The sequence below is a fragment of the Mytilus californianus genome, unplaced genomic scaffold, assembly GCF_021869535.1.
Source record: "Mytilus californianus isolate M0D057914Y unplaced genomic scaffold, xbMytCali1.0.p SCAF_7, whole genome shotgun sequence".
NCBI lineage: Eukaryota > Metazoa > Mollusca > Bivalvia > Mytilida > Mytilidae > Mytilus > Mytilus californianus.
The window spans coordinates 39,651,713-39,667,870 of NW_026262723.1; the positions used below are offsets into that span (position 1 = coordinate 39,651,713).

General features: G+C 32.1%; 1 protein-coding gene across 2 annotated transcripts in view; it reads left to right on the plus strand.

The window, feature by feature from the left end:
- LOC127707428 (proto-oncogene tyrosine-protein kinase receptor Ret-like) overlaps positions 1-16,158 on the plus strand; it is a 98,244-nt gene that overhangs the window by 62,528 nt on the left and 19,558 nt on the right. The window contains exons 4-7 of one of the 2 annotated variants that reach the window (XM_052211941.1): positions 6,677-6,924; positions 11,248-11,389; positions 13,774-13,889; positions 14,859-14,960. In XM_052211941.1, the coding sequence (XP_052067901.1) occupies positions 6,677-6,924; positions 11,248-11,389; positions 13,774-13,889; positions 14,859-14,960 (608 nt within the window). The remainder of the gene's footprint in view (positions 1-6,676; positions 6,925-11,247; positions 11,390-13,773; positions 13,890-14,858; positions 14,961-16,158) is intronic. The other variant, XM_052211942.1, reaches the window with a different exon arrangement.

A 16,158-nucleotide genomic window follows, 5' to 3' on the forward strand; every position in this document is an offset into this window, starting at 1 on the left:
ATATACATGCAACCGTAATATTAATATAATATATAACAACAAACCAGTGTATTCTCTGGAACTATTATTATATTAGTATAATAGTCTAAGGTATACTGATTTGTATCACTACAATATAATAGTTATTACGGTGAGGTTGAATTTCCTGTCATTTATTCATCATCCAAGCAGGAACTTGTATCAGAAAAAAAAATCTCTGTAAATTAACCTCAGTTTCAGGTATAGAGATGTGATCTGTTTCTGTGACATGTGCTTTTGACCATACACAAGAACCTGCGGTCATCCGATGTTCAGTACTTCAGTACTTTGATTAACATAATCAAGGCACTTCTATAATTCAAGATAAAGAGATAAAGTGCCAGAGCATTTATGAATAGAGTTTGTCAAACCTTTATTGATGGTTAATGGCTTTGAAGAGATTTCCTGGTAATTAAAATCGAATCAGTTATGTATAGAAACCGACACCTTCAAGTGACAAAAGAAGTTATCAGTAGGATGCATACTCTTAAGAAAAAATTAAATGTTATTTAATGCGGATCTGACTTGTGATGAAAATTGATAACATTAATATTTTAATTTTGAAAAAAAAACTATCCAGTTTTTACTATACATTCAAGATTGATAAATAATCAACGAATATTTGATTTGATTATGGGATTGCTGTATGATATCTGTGTCACGGATAGCCATGGATATGTTCCATTTGTCGTCACCCAGCATTAACATGCCATAGGCAACATGACGGATTACAATAGTAAAATCGGAACTGGTTAACCTTAAGATTTCACTGCGACTTTTTAAAAGAAGGTTCCAGTTGTATTTGATTTAGTTTTTGTGTTAAATTGTCTCTGTGCATCTTACAATGTCATTGGTTAAAAGCGAACACGTTTACAAATTGTGACTTGGATGGAGAGTTGTCTCATTGGCACTCATACCACATCTTCTTATATCTATATCTAACATTAGGTCAGTGGGCGGTGTTTATTTTAAATACACGGTTAGTAGTAGAGTAACGTTCCTTCAGAGACACATATATATATATATATATATTTCTCTGTTTCCTTTTAAAAAAACAAACGGTGTTGTTCTCAAGTTAACATACAACATTGTAAACATGCATGCATAATTATATTTTTTCCATGCTTTTATACAAATTTATGTCTTAGAGACGATTACTTACTCACTGTAAATAGTTGAAAATTCTGTTTAATGTTGTGTTACATTTGTGATATCAAAGTTTAAAGCTACGTCTAAATTCCCTATGTTAAGATAGTCATTAAGATACATTCGTTACACAGTATGCTAGAGGCCTAATACGATAGATATATACGGGGTCAGCTTCACTCGCTCTTGCCCCATATGGAATTTACTGACCCCGTACATATAATATTAGGTCACTATAGCACACTGTGTAGTATGTGGTGTTCTATTGCTAACAGTACTGTCTATCCTATGTCAAAAATAATCTGTGGTCATTTCAAACTACATATTCGGTCTCGTACAAGGGTTATACAATTTACATGTACCAATGATTTATCAATTAAGCAATATTTTAGGGTTCGTTTACAACACGCTATTGAGGGAAACATCTTCATTAAATAGGCAAATTCAATGGATGTTGACATTTTAGAGCATCTAGGTTCATCCACGGTTTTTGGTTGGGTTCGTGTTGCTCAAACTTTAGATTTCTGTGTAGTGTTTAATGGATCTGTTTGGTTTTTTTCTTGTTATTTTTTAATATGGTAAGGATATTAGTTGTTCTTGATGAAATAGTTGGCATAAGACGATTTCGGTTATTTTGTGCAGTCTTTTTTTGTGGTTTCGATCGATGTCTTTAAATATTAATTTGTCTTTTCTTACTTTCAGATTTGAACAGACCTAGTGCTTATGATTATTCCATATAAATGTGTCTTATACAATGAAATTGTCATCATATTTTTTTTACATTATATGAAATAAAAGGGTTTAAATGCAAATCATCAAATCTCGCTCAACGAAATCTTATATGTACAAAATGATGAGAAACTAAAATTAGATTATTTACTGAATATTATTAGAAAACGGATAAGGTCTTGTTTATATTCTGTCTGTTACCGTTAAATAAGATTTGTGTCGGTTGTTTGTTAAATTAAGGATGGTTATGAAGTTCTAAAAGTGACCACACTGCTAGTTAGTAACCTAATTTTAGATGTCCTTTCTGATAGATTACTTAACTAAATTTGTTTTGTTGATTAAAAAATTCATTCATATACAGTATATGCAGATAGACTATTGACCTTAGTCTTGTCAATTGACTAGGTTTTTTTTTCTTCATTGACCTTAATGCTTGTCAATTGACTGTTTTTTTTTCTTCAAAGCTTATTGTTTTACAATATTAGAAATGTATGAACTAAACTAGATTCATTGGTACAGTATTGCTTTTTAGGTTACGTCTAATAACATTTCTGTAGATTCTGATCCTGTTCGTAAAATCAATGTCATGCCAAACAATGGCAGTGTTTAACTGTAACAAGATAAAATAAATGTCAGTATCAATGATACGTGTTATCTTTTTTACTGCAAGATAAGTGTAGATTACGAAATCGACAAATTTAAGAGAGAGGTGGAAGATACCAATGAAAGGAATAGTCAAACATAAATCGAAAACAGACTAAGTCAGGAATCTGATGTTTAGTAGTTGTCGTTTGTTGATGTGGTTCATAAGTGTTTCTCGTTTCTCGTTTTTTATATAGATTAGACCGTTGGTTTTCCCGTTTGAATGGTTTTACACTAGTAATTTTTGGGGCCCTTTATAGCTTGCTGTTCGGTGTGAGCCAAGGCTCTGTGTTGAAGACCGTACTTTGACCTATAATGGTTTACTTTTATAAATTTTGACTTGGATGGAGAGTTGTCTCATTGGCACTCATACCACATCTTCTTATATCTTTTGACAACAACATATGGCAAGAAAACCACGAAAAACTACCAAGTTTATACAGAGACAAATAAGTCTACAAAGCACAACAAAGAAGCTAAAGACTGAGCAACACGAGTCCCGCCAAAAAATGGGGTGATCTCAGGGGCCTCGGAAGTAGTTAAAAGTTAGAAGTTAGGAGAAGGAGGGAAAAACGTAGTAGATTATGCATATTGACATTTAGAAAAACTTATTTACCCCTCCTTCTTGCTTGATCGTTTGCCTACCCCTCTGGCAGCAACCGCGTTGTTATATTTTAAGTTTCTTTTCGGCATTTACTGAATGAGATATTGATTAAAGAGTTCTGAAAATCTTGGAGATTTTATTCGAAATTTGAGTCGATGAAGAGATTGAAAAATTGCATAGACCTTTGTCTATTGTTGACTTACACAGGTCTTGTTTGTTTGTTTTGTTGGGTTACTGTCTCCCTGATGTAAACCAGACAACTCCTATTATTTAAAACCATACAAATCACTGGCAAAGGAAACTTTGGTGAAAAGTTCGCCATTTAATCCGAGGGATGGAGAAGGGGTGCTGGTATAATTACATGTTCTGTTTTTGGTTTAATAAGCAGATCATGTTCTTCTGGTGTTACATACATGTTTAAGCGTTCGCAAAGAAAGAAACGAGTTCTGTTTGATATTTAGGTATGATAAAGGCTATCTCTTCTGAATTATCAGAACAAACGGGTTACAATTTCAATTTAATTTCAAATTGCAATCCTTATTCTCTTTAGAAACAGATAGAATAAGGTTGTAAAAACACCGATTCGAATACTAAAATGTCAAGAACTACTTGACCTATCTACAATAAAAGAAATTACTTTGCATAGACACAATTGTTATTCGAGCACCTAATACTTTTAACATTTTTAAAGTTCAGTTTGTTATTTTTTGTGTACTTTACACACAAAATAATACGAAGGTAATAGTATAGTCAAAATAGGAAATTAAAATTATTTTAAAAGATATCTATCAAAACTGTCTTATCATGAAAAACTTAAAAGATGCGATTGAAAGAATTTTCGGAGATATTTTTGTTACCAATAAAAAGGTACACAAAAAAAGTATATTCGAAGATATATGTGTCAACAATGAAAAGGTACACAATAGTGGTTTATGAATAAATCCCAAAACGCCTTAATAAATGCGCATTTGGTTCCGTTGATGTTATTCACTTTGCAAAAATATTATTTTCCGTTTGCACGTATGCCGGTCCATGAATCTTGACCACTAAACGCCCTTTTCTATATTGTCACTCTTCTACTACTTGCATAGATACTAATAACGAAATTTGAAATAACTTCTGTGTTCCAGATATAGATTACCTTCTGTCCGATTATATAGTCTTAGTTTAAGTATGAATAATGTGTTGTCAGTGAACATTTTAAGCTAAAATTATACTGTTTTTTCAAGGAATAACAGTACTGTAGTTGAAGAGTTGCCGTCCTAAATTGGCGATTTGATGATCGCAAATGCAGTTTTCAAATCCTAATTGACGACGGCAACTCGTAATAATACATTAGAACTTGAAGAATATCTATGAATTTGAAATAAAATAAAATTCCGCGAAAATTCACTAATGATTTTGGCGCATAAACGTTATGGCTATACTGTTATTGTTCAATCGTAGCGTCCGATATTGTTGTGATGAACTGTGGCTCTTTTTACAAATAATCTTTCAACTAAAACCGATCGTGAGTTTTACTGATATGTTAACTACTTACGAGTATTTTTCATCGTAAGAGCTTTTGTGAAATTAGTCGCTGACTATAACGGACGACTGCATAGTGTATGTTGATCTCTAGATGTCTGCATGTTGACCTCTAGATGTCTGCATGTTGATCTTTAGATGTCTGCATGTTGACCTCTAGATGTCTGCATGTTGACCTCTAGATGGCTGCATATTGATCTCTTGATGTCTGCATGTTGACCTCTAGATGTCTGCATGTTGACCTCTAGATGTCTGCATGTTGATCTTTAGATGTCTGCATGTTGACCTCTAGATATCTGCATGTTGACCTCTAGATATCTGCATGTTGACCTCTAGATGTCTGCATGTTGTCCTCTAGATGTCTGCATGTTGTCCTCTAGATGTCTGCATGTTGACCTCTAGATGTCTGCATGTTGATCTTTAGATGTCTGCATGTTGACCTCTAGATATCTGCATGTTGACCTCTAGATGTCTGCATGTTGTCCTCTAGATGACTGCATGTTATCCTCTAGAGGTCTGTATGTTGACATGTTAAATAGACGATTGTATGTCCGACCTCTCCGTCTATTTATATTTAGGAAGCATCAGCTATTTTGAAATAAAAACCCTATTCAATCAATTTTAGTGCTTTAAGATACCACAGGGACATTCAAACTCTTTAAGTCGAAAAAAAAACTGACACCGCCATGGCAAGAAACGAAAAACGACCTAAAGACAAGCAACAATATACAAACCGCAATGTTTATTCACGCAGGGAAACATTTTAATTTGTTTCAACATCATTATAATAATGTATTCATATATTTACATGCATATTGTATACCGAATATCTCGAGGTATCTCATAAAGTATGTTTAAAATAGGGTTTGATGTGATGCCTTCTCTACTTCATTAGTTTATTCTTGTCAGGTTATTAAGGACTCATCTTTATGACAGATGACGACATTAACTTTCCTTTTCGTAATCTCGTGAAAGTGTGTCCCTTGTGGTTGGTGTTGACATATTACAGTTGATTCGCTTCCCGAGATCATATATTCATAATGATTACTTCGACGAGAAAATGATTGTTTTAGAAACTCAATCAAGGTTAATATGTTCAGTCATAATCTGTAATGTGCGCGTTTTACAAATGCCGGACTTTTTTGTATATACTTGTGTACACACACATACACACACACAAACATACACCTTAATATAGTCATAGCGAATCGACTGTGGCATATATAGCAGCAGATGATTACCATGTATGTAGATGTACGTATCTATGTATTGTGTTATGTGGTATAAATGTATCTACGAACAACCTGTAGTGCTCGTGGAGGGCTATCAGTCTAATATTTTGATTTTTCGTTAATGGATGTAGCATAAATCATGCAGTTTCCTAGATTAAAAGTTTTATATCCTGTCATTTTGGGGTCATTCACAGCAAAGTCAAACGTATAGATTTTTCTCATTGTTGAAGGTCGTTCGATGACGTATATCTTAATATGTTTTCCCGTTAGCGACTTTCTTATTGATGGCTGATCTTTGATAGTCGTAAATGTATGCATAATTCGTATACACTCGAAGATTTAGAGCTTGGCTAAGGAATACTATTTTGTCTATTGTTGAAGATTGCATGTTATTTCACTTTAAAGTTTGAAATGAAGACAATTTGTTTAGAACAAAGGATAGAAAAAAATACGATCTATAACATTGTTTCATAAGCGGCAACTCTCGTTAAAACATAATAAGCATATCTAATAACGGTGATGAATTTTGATGAGTAAGACATTGTTATTTTGTAATTCACTTTGTCGTTAAAATTAAATTTACCTACAATTACTTATACATGACTTCTTTGTGAATCAAATATAAACTCTTAATAATATAGATAAATTTTGTAACTTCGTGTGATTTTTTGTTGTTGTTGTATCTAAGATGTATTAATACTTTCTCTATTATACAGTACAAGTGTTCTTAATCTTCAGTATATGTCATTTGTAATGCTATATCTTTCTTTTATTTCAGCAGATCAACAGAGTTCAACATTTTTTGGGATTAATTCAACAACCTCAGAATTTTCTATTTTGACACCACTGGACTATGAATCTAAAATTTTCTGGACATTAAAGGTCATATGCCAGTTGACACAAGAAAAGCTAAGTAGGAATTACACTGCCAACTTGAATGTCATAGTTCAAGATCTGAATGACAGTCCGCCACTTTTTCAAGACGGATCACAAATCAAGTCAATACTTGTCACAAACGACAAAAAGGTATATTTCTTTTAAAGGTTATTTAAGTACATTAAGTTTAAGAATACCATTGAAACTTCAATATATAATTACAAATAAGTGTATTGCATGTAGTTGCACTTTTCATCCCTCCCATCTACGCCAAGATTCAACGGATATTGTGAAATGGCTTAACAAGTCTTCTATACTGCTTTATTTCGTGTCGACTACAAAACCCATCAATCAACTTAGGACGATAAAAATTGATTTAGAGTGCAATTAAACTGTATGATATTGAAATAAAAAAAGGATCTTTTGAAATGCAGTGTAAAGCAAAAGATTGAAAGAACACCTGAACACACTTATCGCGGGAGCGAACGGCAAAAGTACAATCTGTCTATGTTGGACTTTTACCAGGAGTAGGTTTCACAAAAAAAAAAAAAAAATATGACTAAGATTGATCGTAAGTATACTGATTTGTTCATAACTTATGATCAATCTTAGTTGTAAGTTTTTTTTGTAAAACCGACTTCAGGTAATTAAAATAAAAAATGATATTATCAAATGAGTATCATCTTATCAAATTTATAATGATATTTACTCTCATTGCAGAACTGTTCTTATTTTTTACTCTCATTGCAGAACGATTCTTATTTTTACTCGCATTGCAGAACTATTCTTATTTTTTACAAAATTTATCTATATTATTAAGAGTTTATATTTGATTCACAAAGAAGTAACGTATAAGTAATTGCAGGTAAATTTAATTTTAACGATAAAGTGAATTACAAAATAACAATGTCTAACTTATCAAAATTCATCACCGTTATTAGATATGTTTATTATGTTTTAACCGCTTATGAAACAATGTTATAGATCGTATTTTTTCTATCCTTTGTTCTAAACAAATTATATTCACTTAAGCAAGGAAATCATTCGGGCATCGAAAATTCATTGAAAACGTGAATAAAAATGCAATGTTAAATCTTTAATATCTCAAAAATTACAAAAAAAAAAATACTTGTCAAACACTTTCAAGAAAAATCGTTTTCATTTTTTTATGACATCATTATTGTTCTATCAAACACAATACATAAGTACAAAAAGTCTAATCACCACTCCTTTCTGTGTGACTTTGTTGATTTTTGAATATTTTGATGTTTACTTAGCTTTTTACTTCTATTGTTAATAAAATCCTTATTTTATCAAAACTTTTTTAACTATATTCCGAAATATATTCATGAAAGCAAAATTGATATGTCAGAACGTGCATAAGTAGTTTGTAACTTATTGAGAGAGCCGTGTGATTTTTGACAAGATAAAACGTCCATATAATTACGTTGCTGATCTGTTCTGACATTAAAGGTCTCTGATTTGAGCATTTATTTGCACAATGCTTATTATTTCAGATTCATTTCATAATTTCGATTTTTGCCATAGCATTGAAGTTTGTTCTCAGCTTATGAGTTTGAATATATCCCTTTGGTGTCTTTCGTCTCTATTTTCCATAATAATTTATAATCAAAATAGAGATATGTTGCATGATTGACAATGAGACAACTACATGTAACACCCTTAGTCCAAATGACGTGGACGTAAGCAACTATAGGTCAACGTACGGCCATCAGCAATGAGCAAAACCCATACCGTATTTTATATTCGAGCTTTTAAGGGCCCCGCCATGACAAAATGTGAAATTGATATTTTTGTTTACCTGTCTTAAGAGGAACAATTATCACAAACGCATATTCTAAAGCACGAAGTAAACAATTTGTTTTTTTCATAAAAACTCGAAAAACAAGGACAATTCATTCATCAAATTAGGAAAGATGATGATTGCTTCAGTATTCAAGAACAGTTGACATACAGTTTAATAAAGAGGCGCTCAGGTTTTTTCCCTGTCATCTAGAAATGTTAACGGGTATATTAAACCTAGTAAATGTCTGATTAATGAAATTGTCATAAAACCGTCAAGTTTACATCAACCAACGTGATATCATCCCAGTTGAAAAAGTACATTTAATATCGCATTATTGAATTTCCTATAATTTACGATTATTATTATGTGTCAACATATGATATAATAGCAATCCGGATGTAACGATTAAAAATTATGCGGGAAAACATTTGCTCATGGTGTGAAGACAGTAAAATTATCATGCATTTCATAATGATATTGATTTTTAACGAAAATGATAGATGAAGATAGTTAAAAATTTTCATAATTGATTAAGTTTACATTTGATCAACAGCATTAACATTGATATGCGTGCTGTGAAATATGATGCAACTTCCGGTGTATTGACGTAGGTGTATTTCATAAACAATAAAAAGGCACCCCATCAAATTTTAAAGAAGTTTACAATAAACTTGACATTTGAATCCTTCGTCATTATCTTTTTATTGTACAGGGTTATATGCACTTTTAGATGTGCAAGGCATTTTTTTTTATATATTAAACGTCAAATACCATTTTTATGAATAGGCCTTACGCGAAAAAGGATACGCAGATAATATTTCCGAATGAGGTCGCTGTTACAAATTAAAATTTAAAAACTTAATAGGTCTATGCCTATGAATATTCATGTTACCGAAAGACCCAAATGTTTCAAAGCACCTGTTCTACCGTATGCCAAATATGATGTTGTCCGTGCAGATGAAACCACAAACGTTGCAGTTTTTTTTGTGCGCAAATAAATCGCTTGATACAGAAACTAGGTTTTAACAATTCACTAGAAAACTCATCATATACTAATACGACATTTACTAGAGATCAGATCCTGAATAATCATATGTCTGTTCTACGTTCCTTTGAAATTTCGACCAAAAATGAAGAAATGAATCTTCTTTCGTTGTATTGGATAACTAAATAACGTAATGGGCCTTACAGACGCTATGCTGCTGGGTCCTACAAGTGCGCAACAAAACCTACTTCCACGCTATGAACATTAATTTTATCGGCATTCAAAGCAGGACTTTGGAGTTATTGTGAAACTAAATGCTCAAGGGTCGGTGTTAATCTGATATGGATGCTAAAATACTTCAAAAGATATGCTAGGGTACATACAATCTAAGTCTCTTTCCTCTTGCACTAGTATACAAACATTTGACTTGCTAGCCTTTACACAAGTATCCCCCATTCATAACTAGAGATTTGAAAACAAAATTTTTATATTAAAAAAAAAACCAAATATCTTGTTTTAGGGAGGGATAAATCATACTTTGAAAAGAGTCAATGTGATTAAAACAAACAAAAATAACTGAAACGGACATTATCGTGATGCTTTATTTCTTGATTGAAAACATATTTGTAACTTTTGGGAGAAGTCTTTTTAAAAAAAATAATCGGCATTCCCATGGGAACCAACTGTGCTCCTCTGCTTGTCTTTATTCATATGAGGCAGAATTCATACAAAAGCTTCTTAGGAAAAACGAAAAGAAGTTAGTATTAAACTCTAAATTCACGCTCCGTTATGTAGAATGCTGCTCAATTCTCTCACCAAATAATGTAAAGTTTGGAGACTTTATTGAACACATCTATACCATAGAACTCGAAATAAAGGATATTACAGATGCAGTAAAGTCTGCCTCATGCATGCATTCTGAAATACATCTAGAAATTGACAATGAGGGTCGGTTGAGCACAACATTTTGCTACAAAAGAGATGATATTAAATTCCCATTTCTATGTGGCAACGTTCCAGTAGCCCCTTCATAGGGAGTCATATCTCCCAGTTGAAACGATATTTCAGAGTTTGCGTTTGATATCATGATTTCCTTAATAGCCTGTTGCTGCTTGCAAGGAACATATTAAACCAAAGGTTCCAAATGGTAAAGTTGAAGTCATCCCTTCAAAAGTTTTACGGTTGCTGTCAGCAGTTGGTTTATTGTTATAGAATACCTGTGTCACAGATGACTACGGATATATTCTAATTATCGTTACCACAATCCCGTCCTCTTTGCCATATTTGAAGCAGGATCTGCTTACCCTTCAGGATCACCTTAGGGTTTTGTGGGGTTCGTGTTGCTCATCTTTAGTTTTCTATGTTGTGTTCTGTAGAATTTTGTTTGTCTTTTCGTCGTTTTTCGTTTGTGTGTCATGTCGTTGTCAGTTTGTAATGGATATGAGTTTGAATATCCCTTTGGTCTCTTTTGCCTCTATTTCATGAATTTCAGTTGATACATCAAACGGATTTTCTCACTTTTAACAACTAAATCTAAGGCAACTTACTACTAAAAATGAAACGTTGCAAGTTTGAAGCAATTAACTAAATAATGAATAGAACGGTCAATCCAGTGGTCATTTTATTTTCGTAGTATATTATCATTATAGTTTCAATCATTTAATCAATTTTACTTTTACAGATTATTGATTTCATCGTGATAGATAAAGATGATTTTGAATGTGCCAAGTTTTCTGTACAAGTATTCGGAGACCCTCTGGGCATTTGTCACGCTGTACCACCTACTGGATTCCGGGTACAAAACGAAACAGTTTGTAGATTAAGTAAGTGTATAAATCATTTCAATGTTAATAATTAAAAAAGAGAAGGTTAATGTAAACGGTATAGGAGTGCACTCAGCAGTATTGAAATCGTAAGTTATACAGGTCCCAGAGCATACCGAAATGGTCACAAACGAAATGGCAATACAATTGACTACACAAGACCATCTTTTATATTTAGGTCGATACTATTTGGATATATATGATACGTTTTGGACAACGGATGCTATCATAGCTATTTAGTGCAAAAGAGACGGCACCGTTTACTACTATCACATGAAAATCACACTTTTATTTCTAATTTTTAGCGTCCGAATCGCCTTTCTGGATTTACCTTCATCAGGGACGCTCATACACAAATATTTTGAAACCCATGGATGTATAAGACATAAAGACTTGAAGAGCTTTATGACCAAAAGGGACCTTAAATTATACCTAAATTAATTTTCTGAGGGAGTTAGAACCTTTGTTTCTTAAATATTTATTGATTTATTAACGTTTGAATATTATAGATAAAGTACTAACTAAATACCTAACTACAACTTGTTTAATCCACTTTTTTCTACATAAGGAATATGACAGTCGTTTTTTATACGTTTGATGTGTTTGAGCTTTTGAATTTGCCATTTGTTCAGGAACTTTTTCTTGGTATTTTTGTTATTTTACCTTTAACAATTTGTTCGGTTGGTTAATATAATCGAGCGTTTGTTTTTGTTAGGTTTAATGAACTTCCGCCCTTGATGAATTTACCTTATATATTTTTTCAAATACTCATATCTTCATGAACAAAATATTAAATAAAACCTCCAGCTTTAAAAACTGAATTTTGCCTGTGTGGTGAATATAAGCATATCTGATATAAGGAAATCGAGACAGTTTTGTAAACGAAACTTTGCTTGTTTTTGGATCCTAGATATATAATTTTTCTTACCTTTACTACCCCTGCAAAATACATTTTTTTTAAGAAAATCGTATAAACACTTACAAAAATGTGCAGTGTTTTCTTCCTGGCATCAAGCTGCGGCAATTTTTTTACATCTAATTTCTTCATCTCGTGAAGTCCCTTTACTCCGTGATTATGCATCTTACATTTTGTTATCAAGTCATTGGTATATATAAGTTTGTTTCAAACCACGTGGTCGCATTTACAATAATTTGGTAAGAGCAGTTGAATTTAGAAAGTCTCAGTAAAAGTTATTCAAATCACTAAAAAAATTCTACCCCGGACTTATTTTGTTTTTACGTGGAATTGTTACCCCATTGACCCAGTTTAGGGAGAGGGTTTGGCACCAGCAAACATGTTTAACCCCGCCACATTATATTTGTGTCTGTATCAAGTTAGGAGCCTGATATTCAGTGCACGTGGTTATCGTTTGTTGCTGTTTATCGTATTTTGTTTTCGTTTTTGATATGTTCATAAATCATGTAGTTAGTTTTCTTTTATAATTGATTTACATTTGTTCTTTTGGGACCTTTCATAGCTTACTATGTGGTATGAGCTTTGCTCATTATTGAAGGGATGACCGATAGTAGTTAACTTCTACGTTATTTTGTGTCTAGTGGAGACTGTTTGCTGTAAATTTACTGTTTATCAAATGTATTATTCAAAACACCAAATTATAAGCCTGATGAGTTTTATGAAGATAAAAGCAAAATATTTTTTTATAATTGTTGAATGTTTTTTTTTTTAATGACTGGGACAAATTATTACTCTTTTGAGTTACATCAACTTGCTATTCTAGGGATATTTCAGTGTACCTGTTCTTTACCAAAGAACATTTGTCAATACAGTAAAAATGTTATCTAGTTGTATATAACATAATACTTACAATACTAAACCATTGCCTAAAATTGTAGGAAAGACAATAGGCAATCATGGTTTGCTTGCATAAACTATTATTTAGAAATAAATAGGTGTGAAATACAAATACATTGTACATAATTTGAAACAAGCAAAACTTTGATCGTACATTAACAAATAGGAATAAAAACAATCACAAAGCATTTTGTAACGAAACGAATATTTTTATCTCAACCAATCTGAAAGTTATTTAGTCGTGTTCGATCCTCCAGAAAATTTATGGGGAATCCCATTATACTACTCAGATGTTTTCGTGCAGTCACTCAAGTATTATTTGGTCTATTTCCAGAGTGTTCATTGCTTTATTGTCACCTCTGAACACAATAACTTAACTATCGGATAAGACAAATCTATACTCTATAAGGAAAATATATGATAAAAGCGAAATAACTTAATGTGTCTAATGTGTAAAATACGGAACAGAATGCACCGTAAACATCTGTTAACCAAAAATGTAAACTAGTATAAAAAGTAGTAATTTTGTAAATAATCTCGACTTACTGAAAATGCCTAATTTTACTTTCAGTTGTTAACATTAATATTACCAGGCCTAAAGTACCACTTCCGGAAGAATATACGTGTAATGTTGCTTTTATCGACGAAGGATATATGCTGTCATCAAATGAGACAAGATCCGATAGAGTAAGTTCCATATGCGATCATCTTTCGGAATTAAAGTCGAGCTCCAAGGAAAAGCTGATAGCCATCGGAAAAAAGTAAATAAAACTAGTACTAAAAACGATGTACTAAGTTAAATTGATGTTGATGTTTACGTCATTCCTGGTATATGACCTTTGTCATTGATTTAACATTATTGGAGATTCATTTGAGAAATCGAACAAACTCCTGAAAGTAATTTGGGACGTTTAGTATTTGTACAGATTGAAAAAAAACGCAAAAAACCTATACAAAACTAAACAAAAAAAGAAGAGAGTAAACACACAAACACACACACAATAAAACCAAATTGATTGATTAAAAACACACACAATAAAACCAAATTGATTGATTAAAATGGCTATAAAATGAAATCTAAAACAAGAAGTCAAATACACAGACTATATTTTGTGCGTGTAATACTGCAACGGGAAGATAAAAAAAGTGCACAATCACTTTATTCGGGCTTCATTAGAGTAGGTCAACATGACTCAAAACTCTTGCAGCAGGATTATGAGGAAGAACGATTTAAATCGACAATTCACTAATTTGATGGTTATCATCAGGAATTGGTTGACCGATACAATGTGTCTCTGTCTCAACTTAAGAGAGAAACGTTTTTTTACCAGAATCTTCGTAAAATCATTAAATTTACTGAATGTGTTCTGTTCGCTATGATGACTTTTCAACTGAGTCTGGATTTGCATGGACATTAATACATGCTTACCATGTCGACGCACCCCGACTCGCGTGTTTGTAGTTCTTTCCTTCTTTTCTCTTTTTGGTTTGTGAATTTAGAATGGATTTATGTCATACATGTTTTGAACATCGTATCAGTACTATTACCTGTTATTTGTTGACAAATACAAGAGACAAACAGGCATAGTAAACATGCAATTGTACATAATTAAAATATAGGATGGCGTTTGAATACAGGATATATCGTTTTTATAGGTAATTTTAGAGTTACGTTGGCAGAAAGGTACAACGGCAGCTAACAATAAAAGCAAAATGATTCAGCTGCGAATAAATAGAAGTGCAAGTCAGCTTACTCAGGTACAATTCTTTAAGAATAACTTACTAGTATTATATCACTACAGCATTGTGCATGTTTGTGTTTACTTTCAGTAACAACAATATCTTCATTGGAAATTTGAACATTCCATTTTCAATTAACAATTTTAAATGCATGCTGTCTGTCAGATATATAAAAAGTTTTTGTCACCAAGACAATCCTGAAAGGGCATCAACATCAACATTAACATAAAAAAACAAAACTCATACCTTGTAACTTTTTGTTTAAATACGTGTTTTTTCATATTAAAAACACAAAAAGGAGATGCGGTATGATTGTCAATGAGACAACTACCAATCTAAGACCATCGGAATGAACGGAAAAGATGTAAAAAACTACAGGTCACCGTAGATTCCTTTGAACATTACCCATTTTATATCGCTTGAAAAGATCCGGTTTTTTCAAATCCTTTTTTCAAATAATTTGTCCTTTAAACAGGTTTTGTTATTTCTGTTATCCAGTATGTTGATCATTAGATATTAAACATTCGGAAATGTCAGGAAAGTTTATTTTACAATCTGAATTGTGAATTATATATAAATATTTCATCCTGTTAATTATTTTGATAAAAATGTAATTATTTAGATCAAGGTTAATGACCTCTTCTGTAGGCCTGTTTATTACGAAATATTCAAAGTGCTACAATATCAAAACAGTAAAAATATATAATAAAAGTGCACAATTAAATAATCCTGTATCTATTAAGCAACGAATTTTCGAATATATGAGTTCAATGGGAAAGGCTGACGATTTTTTTTTATAAAATTTCCATATGTTTAGCATTGAGACAGCAAAAGGGTACATTATCATTAAACATATTTTATTTTCTAAAAACAATGACAATAGGATCAGACACTAGGTTTGCAACTTAGAACGTCTTCTCTATTACATACACATAATAAATACCGGTAACTGAACAAAATAAAATACATATGAATAACAGTATATAAAATATTAATATGGAAACATGGAATGAACAAGAATTGAAACGAAATGGATCACTGGTGTTAAACTGATAATCGTAACTGGAATTACGACGATCCCAATATGGCGACGGCAGAAATAGGTAAGATCTTTTCAGTCATTTTTCTCAAATGTAGCCCGTTGTTGTCAAGAGTTACTCAGCTGCAAGGTTTTTCTATACCATTACATCATATTTGAATCGTAACGGTGCACTAT